Source organism: Phoxinus phoxinus (assembly GCF_949152265.1).
Source record: "Phoxinus phoxinus genome assembly, chromosome: 23".
Classification (NCBI taxonomy): domain Eukaryota; kingdom Metazoa; phylum Chordata; class Actinopteri; order Cypriniformes; family Leuciscidae; genus Phoxinus; species Phoxinus phoxinus.
In genome coordinates, this window is record NC_136898.1 from 22,939,255 (window position 1) to 22,959,287 (window position 20,033).

Consider the following 20,033-nt stretch of genomic DNA (forward strand, 5'->3'; position numbering starts at 1 on the left):
GTTGCACCGTTGCCATTTTATAGATACATTTTCAGATCCCTGTTGTAAAACGTGTCGTAACGTTTCTTGATGCGCCAATTTTTGAATTCATATCGAGAGCGGGATTTGACAATTTGACGTTTATGGTTGCTGTTGCAAGATGGAGATGAAGATCGCTGATTTTGGTCTATTCTTAATAATCGTATGGATTCATAAATATGTGGATTACAGCTAAATAATAAAATTGATTACTTTTGTGAATTTATATTGTGTTTTTAAGGTGTTTTATGGTTCTATTATCATTCACAGCACATAAACTTCATTTAATAAATGCAATTGAAAACGCATGAATGCACAAAAAAAATTTTTTCAATACTTCTAAATAAGGATTTGTTCGATTTGTACATCTGCAAAGTTGAGCATACGTAAATAATAAATATTTTAGATGCTGTCAATGCGTCAGTATTGTAAGTTTCAGTATCTACTGTATGCAAGCACAAGTAAATGTACATTACTTTATGTTAATACATATGAATACACATGAGATCACATTGTTATATCTCAAAAGTGTACTTTTTCTCACAATTGTGACTATATCTAACAGTTTGACTTTAAACCTTGTGGTATGACTTTATATCTCTCTTACAACTTTGTATTTTACAATGTGACTTTATATCTCGTAATGTGACTATATATGTCTCACAATTGGATTTTATTGGTTGCAGTCAATTGTGACTATATTTCACAATGTGATCTCATAGTGTGACTTTATATCTAATAATGCAATGTGATTTTACATCTCATGAGACGTACTCTCACACTGACTTTATATCTTCGACTTTGTATTTCATGATGTGACAGTGTCTTATAATGTGACTTTATAGCTCAAAATGTGAATATTTTTCACAAGTGTGATTTTCTCACAATATTTCGTTCCATGGCATTATATCAAACATTTTTGCAACTTCATATCTCACAATAATAATATTTCTCACAATTGCAACTTTATACAACACAATGCGACTTTAAATCTCGCTATTTGACTATATTTCACAGTATGACATGTTGCAGTGGATTTAAATCTCACTATGTGACTTAATATGGTATGATTTGTCACGTTATGACTTTTTAATTTAAAACTTTACACACAATTTACCTCACCTTTTAATTTTCTCCTCTGAGGTAAAAACAGGCTTCCATCATTTTCCTCCTCCATATTAGCCTATGGTTTGTCATCATTAGTTGCCTTTTATTTGTATCGTTAGCATTTGTTTTCCCGCCTGACCCTATCAGGACAGATCTGTGACCCATGGTTTGGGTTGCGTCCCACCAGTTTAGAACTATTGATCTCAAAGATTAAAAGAACATTTGTAAAAAGTTGCCTTTTTTCCCGCTAGGATACTCATATTGAATTGTCCTTGGATACACAACGGCAAGTAAAAAGCCCAAGAATTTCAGGCCCCAATAAAAGAATCCACATCCCTTAAAGCCATGATTTCCATACCAAAAGCCTTAAGTCAGGACAGGGTGACAGGATTCTGAAGGGAGAAAGGGGTCACCATGCCCTCCCTTATGTAATCTCTCAAGAATGTTCCAATCTCCCATTCCTCCGGGCCTCCCCTCCGCTCACTGTATAGGCTAAGCTGTTTTCGGCGGCCATCTTTGATGCTTAGATGAAAATACTGTAGATAATACACATTGAGCGGAAGATCTGAGCGCTGCACCTTTTAGAAATGGGATGAATTTATAATGTCCCCCGCTGATATAGCTCAACAGATGAAGAAGGTGCTATTGTGTAGCTTTCAATGCCAGAGGAAACTTGAAAGCTGGAGCAATCACATGCAATTAATAGATCAAGAGATGATGTTATACTTGAATAATTATCAAGCATATGCTACAGTATATCAAGGCTTGAGGAGTAACACAATATTGGGAACTGTTACAGCACTGTTCATTTATAGGGACAGTTCCTGTCATAATTGGCTTCCAAACCTGAGAAATTTGTCAAAATATCTTATTTTATGTTCCACAGATAAGTCAATATTAAAAATAACGTAGTTAAAATATCAATATTAACTGTTGATTTGAATTTTGTCATCATTTGCTTCCAAACCTGAGATTTTTTTCCAATTATCTCATTTTATGTCCCACAGATAAGTCAATATTGACTACGTTAATTATAATTTTGCGCAAATAATAATTCACGTAAATGCATTGCTTATTCTGCAAATAGTGATTTATACTGGAATACGATTTTTACTAAACCCTTCAATCTTTGCTTTTAGCTTTGCCGTAACAGCTACAGTACATCAATGGAACCTTTCCATTGCACAAAAGGTTCTTTATACTGGAAAAAAAATGTTCTTTAGATTATTAAAATATTCTTTACACTAAGAAAAAAAAAGGGTTATTTTTGAGAAATGTTCACTGAAAGTTTCTTTGGGGAACCAAAAATGGTTCTTCTACGGCACCACTGTGAAAACTGTATGCACAGATACGCAAACAGATTATAAAATGTATGTGCATTAATTTATATTCAGATAAAAAGGACTTTGATTGAGCTTATAATGAAAATCCTAAAAGATTAAAAAACATGTAAAAATAGCACTGGATAATGAAACCAGACACAAAGTAAATAGACATTAGAATATATTAAATTAAGTCTTTTTTTTTTGTCTCTCTTGTTCTGTCCATTCAGGGGATATCAATTATTTATTTATTGAGATGCTGTTCAGATCCCGTGCATATTTCATAAGTGCTCATGTTGCATGAATAGCAAAAGACAAATGGGACACTGCGTTGGTACTTTGCCTGAATTTGGCGACTTGGAACTGTGGACTTCGACCCCTGAGGGAAGCTTGTGTTTACTCAGGGATTAAACTGAACTGCACCACATTAGCACTTCTTTTATTGAGCTAGTCTTTAACTGTTTTTTGGGCATTTCGCTCGCAATTCCCCAATTCTTTGTTTACGGATTACATCCTATATAGAACACGGCAGTATTTGCATTCGGTTAAACAAACAAAACAAAAAAACCCGGAATGGAATGACTTTAATCGGTTGGCTAGTTTATTCCAATCTGTTCCTCCGAAATCTGCGTGTATTCTTGGAACGGCACAAACACTTCCCTCGGTGCGCACTCCAAACCATCATTAAAAGCAATTCAGGTTAATGCACATACTTAGCGAACCACCATTTCTAAATCAGTTACTTTGAGAATTAGCACTGTTTGTTTGCACTCTCGGCGATGCGAGCCGCCGCTTTGAGAAGATGGGCGTTGGGTCTGGAAGCCGTTAGCTGGAATTAGTCGTCAATGATCTGTGATGCTGAGTTTGAACGCTTCCTCTTCCTCTAGACTTCCTGTAGTGATGTCAATGGACACATCAAGAAAAAAAAGAGGGTTGTAGCTGACAAAATGAGGGAAGTTGTAAGTGCTAATGAAATTAGTCCTTCAAATGTAATGCTTAAGTGTCCAGATACAGCCACACATTTCCTTTTCAAGACTGGAGCCTTTGAAGATAAAAAGCTGAATTAAAGTGCCGTAATGAGTCGCTCCACACTCGTTTTTTTTTGGCTCAGGAAATGGAAGTTGGGATGTTTTTTGTTGTTGTTGTTTTTTATCTGGTGCTATGGAGGGATAGCATATTTTTGTGAGTGCAAACTTGTTAACACTCAAATCACATCAAAAAGGCCACTTGTAGACTTTAAATAGTTAAATCTGGTGCTGTATGAATCTTTTGACTGGGCCACAGACAATATTTATTATTAAAATTATTGGTAGCACTAAGGTTCTGTTTTTAACATTAGATAAAGGAATAGTTCACTTCAAAATGAAAATGCTGTCGTCATTTACTAACCCTCAAGTTGTTCCAAACTGTATGAGTTTCTTTCTTCTGCTGAACACAAAAGAAAATATTGTGAAGAATATGGATAACCAAACAGTTGATGGACCCCATTGACTTCCATAGTATTTTTTTTCCTAATATGGAAGTCAATGGGGTCCATCAACTGTTTGGTTATCCATATTCTTCACAATTTTTTCTTTTGTGTTCAGCAGAAGAAAGAAACTCATACAGGTTTGAAACAACTTGAGGGAGAGTAAATGACGACAGATTTAACATTTTGAAGTGAACTATTCATTTAACTGCGTTAACATGAACTAACAATGGCATACACTTCTAAAGCATCTTAATGTTAATTTCAACATTTACTAATACATTATTAAAATCAAAAGTTGTATTTCTTATTATTATTTAATGGACCTGAGCTAACATGAACTTCGTTGAATTTGTATTAACTAACATTAAGAAAGATTAAGAAATATTGGTTGATGCATTAACTTACATTAACTAATGAGATCTTATTGTAAAGCTTTAGCAAATTATTAAAATCATTTCCTGTATGTATTATTTAAGGTCCGACCATTTCCAAGTCATTAAAAAGACCATCAGTTGCAGTGTACTTAGCAGACCCTACTAAATACTTGTGAATGCAGTTTCCAGTTTCAGTCTCAAAGGTTCTGCAAGGTCAGGGTTTCAAATTTCAATAACGGAAGAGTCGGAAATATATATCTGACGAAATCACTGGATTTTAAAATAATGAGAGATACAAGAAGGGCCAAGTTCCCTTTCCTGAACACTGTAAACAACTACTCTAAACTCCCATTCATAGCCGTTTCCGTTCAGTCGAAGTGTCCGCAACGTACTGGAAGTCACTCTTGAAAGAAAACTGTCTAAAATCCGACTTGCACCTGTTTGGCCTTGTACGCTTTCACTGATATATCATCAACAGAAGCTGTTTACAGCCTTTCGTGTTTGGTCAAGCAGGCATCAGGTGGAGCGCCGCACTCCACCACCGTCAGCTTTAAGCACAGCTGGGCTGGAGGAACGAATGAAGAGAAGTGGGCAGAATTTAGAAAATATCACAGCATGGTGGCAGTCATCAGCCAACAGTGACTGCTGGGAGTCTGGCAGTCCATTTGCTGCTCAGTAGCCTTCATGCAAGTCCCAAATCTTCTGTTATTTTCTATATCTTAGTTGGAATTGCTTATACCAAAAGATATCAGCGTAGTTGCAGTGGAGTTCAAAATATGCTGAATGGTAATAATAATATTTTTTATGTTTATTGGACTGTAGCTCATATGAATATCCCAATTTTCTAATATGTATATATGTATCAATAATATCCTACATATGTAAGTAAAGATGAGTATTCTAAACAGTAACAGTTTCTACGAAGCCTTTAAATATAAATGTTATGAATGCATTATTAAGCATTTATAAAGCCTTATAATCAGTTCTGAGTTATAATATGTAATTGTAACCACATTTGTAATCCATAATAAATATAGCTTAATTTATCTTTATTACAGTTTTAGGTTTAGTAATTGTAGTACTCAAATGTATTCATTTCATTTAGTTGCCAAAGCAGCATTTGTGCTTTTCTTTTTTCTTGTACGTTTAAGGTGTTCATCTAATATTCATATTTGATCTTATTTCAATTATCAGAAACGAATTGTGTTTATTTTCAGTTGCCAATAACAACTAGAAGCAAAAAGCCTACACAGAAATCACAGCCAATGCGAATGTGTTAAAGTCAACATGAAATGTTCACAACCAATGTGGAAGTAGGGGAGGATTAGTGTACAGGTGTTTATCTTTGGAATAACATGTGCCAATAAATAATTCAACCTGGAACATGTATTATGAAAGTAAATAGCATTTGTATGTCAACATTTGACTTTAATGTTTAATATACAGTTACATGTGGGTTTTGGACCAAATAAATGTAATTTTAGGTGGGGCTACTCTGTGTAGCGGCTCACTAATAGAAACCAATAGGCTGGTTGGGACAAAAGCTCAGATTTACATGGAAATATAGCTTTTATCTTGTCTCATAAGTACCCAGTGTGCAGCTGTTTCATTGTTTCACTGATTGCAATACACGATGTAAGAGAGAAATCCTCTTCTCGTTGTTCCGATGACACATCTTACACCTACAGTAATCTCATTTATGAGCTTTGGCCGCACTGAACGAGGGCCGGAATACAGTGAGGCGTCTAGGATTGTCGAGGTGTATCCATGTATGAGGGTCAGAGAGTATTTGGTATAATGATACGGCTATATAAATAGCTCTCTCTAATATAATGTCTCAGACTATTCTTTATATCCATCTTCCCCTCTTTCTCTCTCTCTGCACTCTTGCAATGTTACCCGATCCAGTAAAAGACAAACCGGAATCTGTTGATCAATTTCTTTTAGCCTTTAAAGTTTTATTTTAGGCAGGGATTTCCATGAACTTGTTATTTGTAACCGATGGTAGTGTTTTATTTGTGGATTTATAGCCTAGTGTCTTAAAAGTGCAGGCTTTAAAAGGACATTTTGACTCCCGCTACCGTTTCGGGAGGTGACGGCTTTGACAAAATGGCAGCAATTGTGAAATGGTTTGTGTAACAGAATTACAGGGGGAATCAAACATTAAAGATGCATTGACCGTTCTCTGAATGGCTAAAACTATTGTTTTAAAGCAGCCTTGCAAATAAAATCAGCTGATGTATGTAATTGACCGTTCGCAAAGACCCGCCCCCCTTAGTTACTGTCGCTATGTCCGACAAACTACGCCGCTTTCACGCCACACCATGTTCTCACACAGTAAAAAATACATCGCGGAGCAGAGAGGACACTGACAACACGCTGACTGACAGGACAGACCAGGTTACTTTTCGGTTACTTTTGATATTAAACATATTAAACAAAGTCTCACCTTTCAAATTTGGTCAGTTTTAAAAAGAAATTTAAACAATAAATACCGTTTTGTGGCTCTTTAATGTGTGTGTCAGATCGCTGTGTCGCCTCAGTTAAAGCTGCTCGTGAACCGATCATCTCTTCCTTCTAGTTCATTTATAGCATCAAATAAACATGAATGAACATCAGGAGGAATGTTGCTTTAACCGCGGAAAGGCATCAGTACACTCCGCTTCTCAAGTTCAAATCCTCCCATGTTAATCTACTAACTCTCCTGACTGCTTTGTCCGACAAAATGGCGGGTGGCGAAGTATGATTGGTCAGATCACCTGTCAATCAAGCCCCCTGCGAAGGGTCAATTGACCAAACTAAACTGCAAAACAATTATTGTTTCCTGACACATCTTTCAGACACTCTCCGTCTGGCATTGTTGAAACACGCCATTGGTTGAGGGTTTAGTTGGTAGATGCCGTAACTACACCATTATTTCTCCAATGGCGCCCATTTAAAAGTAGCCATGACAGCTGAGAAATTGTCGTTAGCCACTTTTCCACCATCGGACTAAACAGTTTTAAGAATGTTAACGTTCCCATTATCATACACCAGAGTTTGGTTCAACAAGGTACGATTACAAACCCTTCTTGGCCCGGAATTCTCAACGCGGCTGGCTAACCGTGCTGGAGAATGTGTAGTGCCGTCGTCACTCATTTGAGCGATGGAAACAAAAGTTAGTAATATAAATACCTGATCATCCTCCATAATACTCTTGTGTTAACAAGGCAACAACTACCGCATTTGAATTACATTCCAAAGAGCTCCATTATCACAGTGGAAAACGAAACCATACCCGTCCCGGCTGGGCCGGATCAGCACGGAGTGGAGCGCTTCAGCAGCGAGAACTGTTTGGCCCGATGGTGGAAAAGCGGCTGTTGAGGTGAATGGGAATTTGGTAATGAAAAGCACACATTTGCAATTCAAGGCCATATTGGTCTATTTCAACTCTAAATATAGGACAATAGATGGACGAAACGCTGCAGTTTGATAATAATCGAATCAAACGCCTGACAGCCCAGGTGCTCAGTGGCCACTTTGTGGGAAAGCGCAGAGAACGCGGTTTAGTCTGAAATTAAAAGGATGCAGCTTTTGTTTTGTGGGTTTTGAGGAGCACTGGGGAAATGAGCAATGCTCTCTTTTCCAATTATGAAAGATAAAGTTCAATTAAAATGTAAATGCAGAGACTAACAGCCACACAGGCTGTGTTTGTCGGCGCACACTATAGATGGAAAGACTTGCAGACGGTGCTAGTGGAAATTCAGTGAAGAAAAAAAAAAGCTCTTTTGGTCTTTGTTCTGAGCAGCTCAGGTGCAGATGAGCTATTCTCCGAGTCTCGAAGCAAACACACTCCAATTTTCCTGCTCACTCTTTCTCTGTGTTGTACAGCGGCACTTAGGAGACCTGGGAGGCAATGAAGTAATAGTAAATTCTTCAGAAAATATGCTCTGTTCTTTACTGCAGTAGGATCTTGCTTTGTGGGCAAAGTAATTCTTCCATCCCACTGTTTCATTTCGACTAAGCATGAGTGCGAGAGGTCTGTGCACCGGTCAGAATTGAACTCAGAACGCCCGTTACATTTTAATTGAATTCCTGAATTTGATTTGATTTTAAATGGAGGTAGCAAACTGCTGCAGATGGTATTTTAAATAACTCACTATGCATTTGTATAATGCTGCTTTATAATTATATAAATAATTAACACAGAGAAGCAAGACGCAACTGACAAATAACTAGTGTGTCAGGGCACAGGAAACCCCCGTTAAAAGGACAGGATATCGCAGCGGACATTCAAATGGATTTTTATTACGAATATAGGATTGACCTGAAGGAAAATACATATATCTATTGTAAATGCAGGTACACTCGCTTACTCTATCTCACAATACTCTACTCTATAAGCTTCAATGAACAATATCAATGAGAACGTATGTTTACGTTGCTAAGAGTGGTTGCTAGGGGTGCTGTGTAGTGATACATAGAACCGTTTGGTGAAGCGGTCACAGCCGTGTTTTATCGTGAATAAAAACTGCAATTGACCAATCAGAATCAAGGACTGGAACTTGTGTTATTAGTTGAGAAAATGTACAACAGTGTACATCATCCTTTCTGTTATGTGACTATATTAAATATTCCTGTTATTCCAATTCAACATCTTGTGGGGTCAAGGTCAATTGAATTCAAATTCCAACTGGTGAATTGAAAGTGAATGTCCCCTAGTCCTGATGTATGACAGATAAAAGCGAGAAAAGCGCAGATTGAGCAACTGCACATGATTTCGAGTTCCAGACTGGAGCTTCGGCAGTGCAGGACAGGCCAGTGATGGATGCGCGGGATGAGTCACAGACGCTGGGCCGTCTCTGCCATCACTCATCTCCCTCCACAGGCCTCAGCTGCAGTGCATTAGTCAAATTCCCCCTCTCCTCAAAGACATGCACGGGACTTCCCAGTCTCTTTGCGCCCCCTCCTCTGTTGTGGTCAAGTGACCCTCTCAACCTCATTACCCTCAGACACCAAAGAGTCCACAGGTGGTCCTCAGGTGTGTGGAAGTCCACGAATCACCCACCCAATCTTTTTCCACTACAAACACCTCAACATCGCATACGTCTCGTATGTAATCATCTCAACAGCGCACATCATTCCCATAAGTTCCATATCCCTGATTGGCTCTCTTGTTATTGATTGACAGGTGGAGCTCTCCGACAGCACCTCCCACACCATTACCGACGCTTACGCGGGGAAAGAGTACATCATCCAACTGGCGGCCAAGGACATGGAGATCGGCACTTGGAGCGACTGGAGCGTGGCGGTTCACGCCACCCCCTGGATGGAGGAACCCAAACCCATAACCTCCACCACTGAGAGCGACGTTATCCCAGGTATTCATGAGCTGTCAACCGTATGCCTACTCTCCTATTCACCGTAATGACAGTTCTGTCTGCCTCCGTGATCTCTGTTCTCTCATAAAACAATAATAGTGACTGATAATGAGGAGACGGTGTCTATAGCCCTGCATCTCACAGTCACGCTGCCCTCTGCTGTCAGAGAGGTTTAACAACAAATGAATAGAGTTGATGCACTCTTGAGGTTAATGATGAATTAACATCAGGTTCTGTTAAGTTTATGAATGAAAATTATTAAGTAGATGCCATATTTAATCGGACACCAGCGAAACCCCTTGAGGGACACATATGTCTGTTCAGTATGAACTCAAAATCAACCCTACCTCAAAGTCCAAAGTTATCCAAAAGAAAACAAAATGGGATACATTGATATTCTCTTTGTAACTTGGCCTTCAGCCTCCATATCTCAGTCAAAAAGCTTTTAAAAAACTGGGAGGTGTCCTTTATAATCCACTTTAAAGGTTTGGATTCTGCTAGGACTCACTTTTGACCATCCAATCTTTCCTGATGGATTTAATCATGACTTTCTCTTTTTTTCTCATTGAAAATTATGTTCTACCGTGAAATGATAGAATTATATTAGTAAATGGATTTGGAATACCACCGCATCGTAATATCCACGTTTTCCGAGTTTTTTGTCAGTCTCCCCAGTTGAGCTATGAATGCTCAGGTTTTTAACTGTAATTCTACCGCTATCCCATCGTTCACATTAGAGGTGTCGCAATATACCGTATTGACGATAACCGTGGTATTTAAGGAATTAAATATTGATGATATGTTAATACTACAGAGTGGTGGGCAATTTTTACTCGATTATATTTCATAAAAGAATATTGTTCCCCATTATTTCCAACAAAAAAAAATTGACACCGGCACAGAGTTTTGGTAATAAAATAAAATGTTAACTTATTTGCAGATGAATACATCAATGCATCCACGAATCCTCCTTATTGCAGGATGAAGTATATACAATAGCTAAATAAATAAACGGTTCATTGATCAGTACACAAACACATTAAAAATCAAGTAGTTTTGTTTTTTTACCCAAGTAAAATTGAAAGGGAGTACTTTACTATTACTTTACTATATACAATTAGTGGAGTAATATTTTACCAGGTTATCTGTACCTTTCCTCAAGTACTTGATTTGTGTACTTCGCCCACCACTGATACGACATATATGATTTCATAATCCTGTGCCAATTTGTTGACTCCAACACAGTAGGTGGCGGTATTGCACCTTAACACCTGTTGCCACCTGTCATAAAATGGACAACCGGATCTTACAGGAAAATGTAACTATGTAACGAGGTGGAAGTGTTGTATATGATCTGTATGATGTGAATCGTGCAAAAACGTACAATCATTAGAAAAACTATATGAACATAGCCACCAATTTTCCAAAATGTAAAATAGTCACAAATTGGCATGAGCGAGTGTTGAAATGGACAAAAGACAATGACGCAGTGTGTAGCTACTACTGCCGCACAAAAGAATCACAGAGGAGATAACAAATGAAAGAAAGACACTACCCACACCCCAAAAAAAGTTAGTTTGACACTTTACATAAAAATGCAGAGTGTTAAACATCCTAGTCAGCTGGAAATCCTGATCAGCATAATGTCTTTTAGTACGCTTTTGTACAGTTATGGTTTCAAACTCTCTCTCTACCTCCCTACACTTGTATCAATGGCCAAAAAAGAGATTGTGACAGCCATAAGTAAACAAGGAGTGTAATGTATGTCCTCCTATCAAAAGTAGTGTCACTAACTGAGCCCCAGTTTTAGTTTTCCCACCTTTAGTATTTACGAATCAACTTTTGGGATGGACAAAGAGAATCTTGTCTTGAAGACCCTTGTGATAGCATATTTACATTTTGTTTTATAAATAGCACTGACAACTTTATGACTGTTATTAGAAGTAATATCTAGTGACGGCTGCCCTGCTCGGCTTGATCCAGCAGACGGCATTGAGTTTCTATAAACTATACTTGGAACGGAGGAAGGAATCAAAAAGTCAGCAGAAATGCATGCTAGTTGTGTGAGCCGTGTGTCAAAACACTCTCTCTAAAAGCTCTCTTTCTTTTCTCCTGGGTAAAGCAGGAGAACGTCCTTGTAATAATTCACCCATTGCCTCATGTTAGTTCAGCATTTTATTTGCTTAATTTGAGATGAGAGTCATTGTGCGAGACAGGTCTTTCTACTTTATCTAGGGAGTCATTTCACACATCGTCACACTGCACAAATAATACAATAAACAAGCGATATTGAAACAATAACTAATATCTACTTACACTTGTGACATTCACAATTGCACAACATGAACATGTTCAAGCGATAGTGGAGCAGTTGTTTAGTTAACTGAACATATTGTTCTAACTCTATTGTATTGTGAGTTACAATTAAAAAGTTTATTTTATTAAGTTGAATGTCTCATGTAACCAGGCTTTTGACTCTTGGTTTAAAATCTGGACCAGCTATTGGGCCAGGACCCGACCAATACAACAGGAAGAGACTGCCTAACTGATATGTAAAGTGACCAATTACAGTTCGTTTTGTTTTTATGTACTGTTTGGAGTTTCACATTTATTTATTTTTTCTCCATGTTTTCCAATATCTATATATATAAAAAAATAATAATCTCATTTTCAGATTTTTTTAAAAGTTTAATGTCTATACATCATCAAGCAAAAGTGGTTTAACTTAATAAAATTATTTCCTTACACCATAAAGCTAACTTATTTGCCACACCTGCCAATGATCAGTGACTTAAAGGTAGGGTAGGTCAGAATTGTCTAAAAAAACTTTTATTCAAATTTGTTTAAACTGTCTTTATATACCAATACATAATTAAAATGCAAGTACTCTGAAATAGAGAGTATAAAAAACTGAGTGACTGTATTTAATCTTCAATAAACACAGCTCATTAATTCCATTCACTCCCACCTAAAAACGGGTGCGCGACTGCGCGCACGTGGGCAGAGCCAGTAATAGCGGCGGTAGTCATGGCGACGGAGAGTGACAGTCGCGCAAGCCAATCACTTGTTTCGTCCCTGTAGAAATTAATGAGCGGTGTTTTTTGAAGATTAAATACACTATAGTCACTCAATTTTTATACTCTCTTTTTCAACTTACATTTTAATTATGTATTGGTATATATAGACAGTTTAAGCCAATTTGAAAAAAAAGTTATTTAGACAATTCTTACCTACCCAACCTTTAAAGGCACATTGCGGGAACTTTTGGCAACTAGGGGCGCTAGACCTGTAACTTTCACGTCTAGCGCCCCTAGAGGCCACAAGCGCCGCAGCACTGTTGCTAAAGTCATCCCTCTCGCGTTTTCTCTTTTTTGCCTCCTCAGAAGCAGTTTTAAACTTTTTCCTTGCCTCAGCCATGGCCAGGAGTCGAGCAGGCGGAAAAATAGTAGCAAAAGCGTTAGCTCCTTGAGTATATCAGAGCTTGCGGTCACGTGACGGTCGTAAAGTGATTCGTTCTCCAGGCATTCTCCAGGTCACATGACCTGGCCAGAGACGGTGCGTCTTCTCCAAACTTACATAGGCGGTATTTCAAGAGGGCAGCCCCGCTCGGAGCATTGATAGTGTCAAGCGCTGTATATTGGCCTGAGGAATCATTTAAAATAACTCATATGCTTCAACTCTTTAGGTCACAAAGTCGCGGTGTGCCTTTAAAAAATTTACCGGGCTTAAAGGGATAGTTCACTTTGAAATTAAATGTTACTGTGTTTTAGCTTACCTCAAGGGCATCCAAGATGTAGGTGTCTTTTTTTGCGCAGTAGTTTCAATTTTTATATTTTTAGGTCAGAGCGTTCTTGTCTGACAGTCATATCATGCAGGTCTATGGTCATTGTCTCAAAGAGCATATACAGAGTCCAAATTAAAACAATTCCCCATCGTAAGTACACATTGATGGCCTAAGACACGAAACGAGCGGTTTGCATGAGAAAACGAACGGTATTTATATCGTTTTTACCTCTTGTAACACAGCCACGTCCAAATGATCTGAGAGCGCGGGCGCTTCCTTCTGTGTGACGTGTGCGCAGACTGGTGCATAGATGTATACACTAGATGTCGCCTTGGCTACGGCAGTTCATTAGAATGAATGTCTTTAATGTGACATCTAGTGTATATATATCTATGCACCAGTCTGCGTACACGTCACACACCAGGAAGCGCCCGCGCCCTCAAATCACTTGGACCTGGCTGTGTTACAAGAGGTAAAAACAATATAAATACCGTTCGTTTTCTCACACAAACCGCTCGTTTCGTGTCTTAGGCCATCAATGTGTACTTACGATGGGGAATTGTTTAATTTGGACGATGGGGAATAGTTTAATTTGGACTCTGTATATGCTCTTTGAGACAGTGACCATAGACCTGCATGATATGACTGTCAGACAAGAACGCTTTGACCTAAAAATATCAAAATTGAAACTACTGTGGAGACAAAGACACCTACATCTTGGATGCCCTTGAGGTAAGCTAAAACATGCCAAAATTTAATTTCAAAGTGAACTATCCCTTTAACAATTTTTTCATAGCCATTTTAATCCTTAAAAGAAAGTTACAAAAGTTATTCAGTCAAGGGCAGCGAGTGATTTTTCTTTTTCTTTGTCTTTTGTGGTTTGAATCAAATAAAAAACACATAAAACACGTGTGTATCAGTATATTGGATATGTCCATTAGCTCTTAAAGTGACAGCAGCCTGATATTCCTGCTCTTGTCGCTTTAAGAGCTAATGCACAGATCCAATATACTGATACACGTGCATTTTCTTTCTCAACTGTTTAAGTTAACGTAAGACATACCTGACAACGTTTACAAGGATACATGTCAAGACAGGCATTTTGACATCATTTTGATTGAATATGTCTTTTCAAGCACAAGATGATGTGAAAGAGAGCGCAAAGTTGGTATTTGTGAGCTGTCTGAGACGCTGATTTCTGGGCACGTCCCATACAGCGTGCGAGAAACGAGTTGAGTTCCCCTTCGTGTCTTCTTGCACTTTTGACCTAGACACATAGTATGAAGGTCTGCAGGGTTTTGTTGTTGTTCACACCACGTGAATTGAGTAAAAAATTGAATACATATAATAATCCATTTAAAATATGCTAATTGTATTCAAGTCGTATGTACGAATTACATTTTGATTGTATTTTTGAAGAAATTAATAGATAGTCATTCACCCATGCAGTATGTAGTACTTGAACCAAGGACATACAAACCCTTTCCTGTTTAAAAAGTGACCATTTTCTTCTTCCCCGGCAGAAACCACCCCTGGTCCGCCGTCGGCCGCACCGCGAGTGGGTAAACCCACAGCGGCCTGCTCCACCCTTCTCTGGTCAACCCACCTGCTCCTGGCCTGCGTCCTGCTGTCCATCATGTGGTATGTGACATCACTGCAATGCTATTTCCAGAATGAACATCTCATTCCCTGTGTGTATGTTAGAAAGGATCACAAGCTTTCAATGAAACAATTGAACAATGCCTGAGGTATTAACAATGAGCAATGTGCGAACATAATGTGCAAGCATTTATAAATCATAAGAGGCTTACAGTACCACTTTATTCATGCAGATGGACTGCACTTTTCCTAATTGTGTGCCATACATAATGACAATACACTTGAGAAACCAATGACTAACTAATAGTTGAAATTTGTTGATTCAGTTCATTAAAATAGAGTCTGGGTCTGGATATTAGTGGATCTGATATTGATCTGGGTCTTGGTTCAGTATGGTATTTGTCTGGTCACAGTATCGGTTTAGGGGGGTCAGGTCTGGGTCTTAAGGCGAGACACTTCAGGTGAATAGGGTACAATTTTAAAATAATAGATATCACCATGAAACTTCCTCAGTTGATTACTTACACAAGTTCATAAAAAAAATGTATTACAAGTTTTTGAAATGTGTATGTTTAATTATGCAAATTAGGCATTGTTTCATTAAATATGCACAATTCTGCATATATTTTCAGTAGATAGATCTGAACATATGATAAAGCCAGGTGCAAATTTATTTTTTCATTTTGATTACACACAAGATGAATAAAGATGTTCAGAGGGATTTCAGGATATATGCTTTCATTACCTAGGAAATCTAAATACACTGTCCATAGCCTTAAAAAAATTGATTTTCGCCATATTTATTTGATTAAAATGTCTCATAAATCAGGCCAGGAATGATTTATTAACAAATCCCTCTGAACATATATTCAGAATACTGCTAAGTGTGTAACTGGAAAGTTTGGTGTACATCGGTGCTACATAGGCTGATATGTTTCTACTGGAGAATGACAAAAAACTCGTTTTGAGAAATTTAAAGATGTGTAATGTAAAAAATCATACTTTTTTAATGGAAACAACTATTTACTGACACAATATCTTATCAAATCATTAGCAACAACAATACAAACCACCTAAATCACATCAAAACTTATAAACACAGCATTTATGGCCTTCAACTGAACAGAAAAACAGTCAAAAACACACATCTAAATGTCAGAGCGCGTCACATGATGCATCTGAACCAATCACGTTGTCAGAAATTGACATCAGCCAATGAGATTTCGCTTTTAGAGTTAAATCCCCATTGTACTTTCACGATTGGTTGCTGATTAAAAGGAAATTACCATATTTGGATCCGACAGCATTGTAAAGGAGAGCTTTCCAGACGTGTGTGAGATTAAAGAAAGCAGAGAGAGATCGCGGAGCAGCGCGTTGATTTAGAACGCCAACTTTTGTTGAATTTCGGAGAAATCTACAGACGCAAATAGACAAAGTGTAAAATAAAGACTTAAATGTGTATTTTGGACTTTTTTCACCAACACGTCTGAAAGAAGACATGTTATTGAAGACAAATAGCCCAAAATCTCAAAATTGATCAGTAAAAAAGAAATGATGTTTTTACCTGCCGTGTCTCGCCTTAAGATGATATACTTCGTTTTCTGCATTACGTGTCATCTCGCACACTGTTGAGCGCACAAGCCTTTTAAAGTAGACTCCTTTGACCATGAGCGTGGAAAGATAACTTGCACATGCGCTGTTGTACATGGACTGCACCGATGATGAAAATTACGTCACCAGACCGTTTGCGAGCCGGACCGTGAAGTATACTTTCGGCTTTAGCGGTTCTGGTATTGATCTGGGTCTTAGGAGGCCTGGTCTGGCTATTGGTGGTGTGGTAGTGATGTAGGTAATTAAGGGGTCTGGTTTTGCTCTGGGTCTTAAAGGGTCTGCTATTGATCTTGGTCTCATGGGTCTGGTATTGATTTAGGTCTTAGTCTAGTCTTGAGTCTTGGAGGTGGTGGTCTTCAGTCCACTCAGGCTTTAACATCATTCACATGGCCACAGTCCTTGCAGAACGTGATTTTGTATCACTCTCGGTACTAAAGTACTAAACCTAATGAACAGACTTCTGAATGAGTTCCACTCTCAAAACAAAGACTATTGGGCCTTTTTGTAATTATGTGAAATTCGACTTTCTCAGACACAATTGCAGTGTGGTCAGCCCTCTTTCATCCGGGAGAAACTAGAGATTGTTGACAGCGGGTTAGAATACAGGACAGCGACTAGAGACCATTGGCTCATTAGACCAGCACAATCCACCCAGAACCCCTGAGAAACTGAGGGACGGACCGTTTACTGATGCTTACAGCCATATAAACCTCATCGATCCCCTGCAGGAGACAGAAAGCAGGGGGAGATAGCCGAGTAACAAGCCGGAGATTCATTAGCGCTCGGGCCATATGTTTACAGCACGCCTGTTATCTCAAACTCAGCAACACAGTATAACGAGCCTATCTCTAATTAAAGCAAGCTCATGCATGGAGCTGGAAGGCAGGAGGAAGCGTATGATAGCGCCTCGGGGGTAGGGATGTGTTCGCCCTCGCGAGACGGCCACGTACGCGCACAAACACCTTCGCCTTATACCTGCACACTGAGCCGTGCTGAGCAAGATTTAATTGGTCAGTCTGTAATAAGCCAAGACAAAATTAAAGGCAACATCACGGGTGGCTGCTCACCAATTACAACTTCCCACTGGCATGAAGTGGGAGCCATTTGGATATTGCTCTCATTGGCCCCTGTTTGTTCTCATTTGCAATACTGTGTCTGTAATTTATGCTGGAGTAGGCTGACCGCTGGATAGAAGTGCTCATTTGGGGAATGTTTTCAAATTCAGTTAAGGAGTTCACTATATTGGTTTTGTGTTATGTACATACATACCTTCAACATTTGGTATTAATTTGTGATTAATCGCGAGTTAACAATGACATTAATGCGATTAATCGCAAGTTAACAATGACATTAATGCGATTAATCTCGAGTTAACAATGACATTAATCGATTAATCGCGAGTTAACAATGACATTAATGTGATTAATCGCGAGTTAACAATGACATTAATCTGATTAATCGCGAGTTAACTATGACATTAATGTGATTAATCGCGAGTTAACTATGACATTAATGTGATTAATCGCGAGTTAACTATGACATTAATGCGATTAATCGCGAGTTAACTATGACATTAATGTGATTAATCGCGAGTTAACAATGACATTAATGCGATTAATCGCGAGTTAACAATGACATTAATGCGGTTAATCTCGAGTTAACAATGACATTAATCGATTAATCGCGAGTTAACAATGACATTAATGTGATTAATCGCGAGTTAACAATGACATTAATCTGATTAATCGCGAGTTAACTATGACATTAATGTGATTAATCGCGAGTTAACTATGACATTAATGCGATTAATCGCAATTAAATATTTAAATCGTTTGACAGCCCTAATATATATCTATTAAGTGAATGAGATGAAAAAAATAATACATTGCACAATTCATTAAATTCCATAATATAAATACTTCAGCACAAATCTAACATCTATTTTCTTTTCTTTGTTTTCAGATGTGTACGCTTCATTCCTGTGGAAAAAAAAATGAGGAGTCTTCTATTTCTATTTTGCACATGTTAATAGATATCGTGCATTGATAATTTAATTCAAGTTCTTTTTCTCACGAAAGAAAAAAAGACCTAGAAAGATTAATAAATGCTGACAATTACAAAAGGAAGACAAAAGAACAATAAAGCATTTCGACATCTCTGGCGATGACAGCTGATGGCAGACCAGACGCAGACACAGGACCCGAACCCCAGGGGAGCAAAAGATTTGGGGACACGAGACTCACCTGCCCGGCAGCACAAGAACAACACACACAAAAGTCATTCACCGCATCTCCGTTTGTCATACAAGATTTCTCCATCCATTTCGATCTTTCAAACCGTTCCGAGGACTGAAAAAGCTCATTTTGTGTAACATTGATTTCCACGACATACAGCTAACTCATCATGCCAAAGACTTGGACTGTTTTTCTTTTTTCCCCCATGATCCCTAGCTTCCCCAAACCTGTGTCTGTAAGGAATTGGAACTGGCAGTGCAAAATCTTCCCAAGCTTCAAAGACTGAGGAGTAACACATTTATTTTGAAGGCCATCATTTGATATCTGTTGTATTCCTTTTGTTTTCCTCTTTTCTTTTAGCATTTCTCTTTTGGCCCGTGAACACAGAGAAGTTGAAACTGTAAATAACAAATTGGTTTGGAATGTTCTGGACCACCTTTTGTAACAGGAAGAACAATGTGTCGTGTCAGACCATCTGAAGATTAAGCACCATTCGGAAGCATATTTTCATTCTTCGACTATTTGCCTTTCACCATCTGTTTTTAGCAGACTTTTCTAGTCGGTATCACAGTTTAATACTACCTTCTTCAAGGACAATTTTTTCACTTTGTTTTTGGTTATCATTGAACAAAATATAATTTTAGAACCTTAGCTTTTTTTTTGTTGTTTATCTGTTTGTGTTTGTGTTTTTTTTCTTCTTTTTTTCAAATCATAATTGCTTAATTCTCCTTGATCATATTTTGTAAACTATGATATGTATCTTTAACATGAGAAAAAGTTTATTATTTAATAATGTATGTATTAGCTTTAGATTCTTGTAACCTGTATCTGGGTTCTTTTTATAGATGTATATAAAATGAGAAGTTGTTCATTAAATGTGACCATTTCACAATGAGTAGAACTTGTCAATCTTTTTGTCCATGTCCGTCATTGAGTGTGGTACATTTCTCAAATGGTTTTACGTTGGACATCAATAAGCGACCCAACACAATACCAACATTGTTCACATAATAGTCCTTAACCCATTTGTGCCCAAATTTTTCTGAATGGTTTCATGCATATAGTCGTGTTAATAGTGTCCAATATGAACATATTCTGCATTTATACCAGTTTTTTTTTATTTTATTTTTTTTATCGTATTTGAATGTGCGGT

At 38.0% G+C, this 20,033-nt stretch overlaps 1 protein-coding gene across 1 annotated transcript in view; it reads left to right on the top strand.

Annotated features, from left to right (window-relative positions):
* The window catches only part of cntfr (ciliary neurotrophic factor receptor), a 187,600-nt gene extending 167,828 nt beyond the window's left edge, over positions 1–19,772 (top strand). The window contains exons 7-9 of the mRNA XM_079600814.1: positions 9,463–9,652; positions 14,960–15,077; positions 18,609–19,772. Coding sequence (XP_079456940.1) covers positions 9,463–9,652; positions 14,960–15,077; position 18,609 — 309 coding nt within the window. The 3' untranslated portion in view covers positions 18,610–19,772. The remainder of the gene's footprint in view (positions 1–9,462; positions 9,653–14,959; positions 15,078–18,608) is intronic.
* The last annotated feature ends 261 nt before the right edge of the window (positions 19,773–20,033 follow it).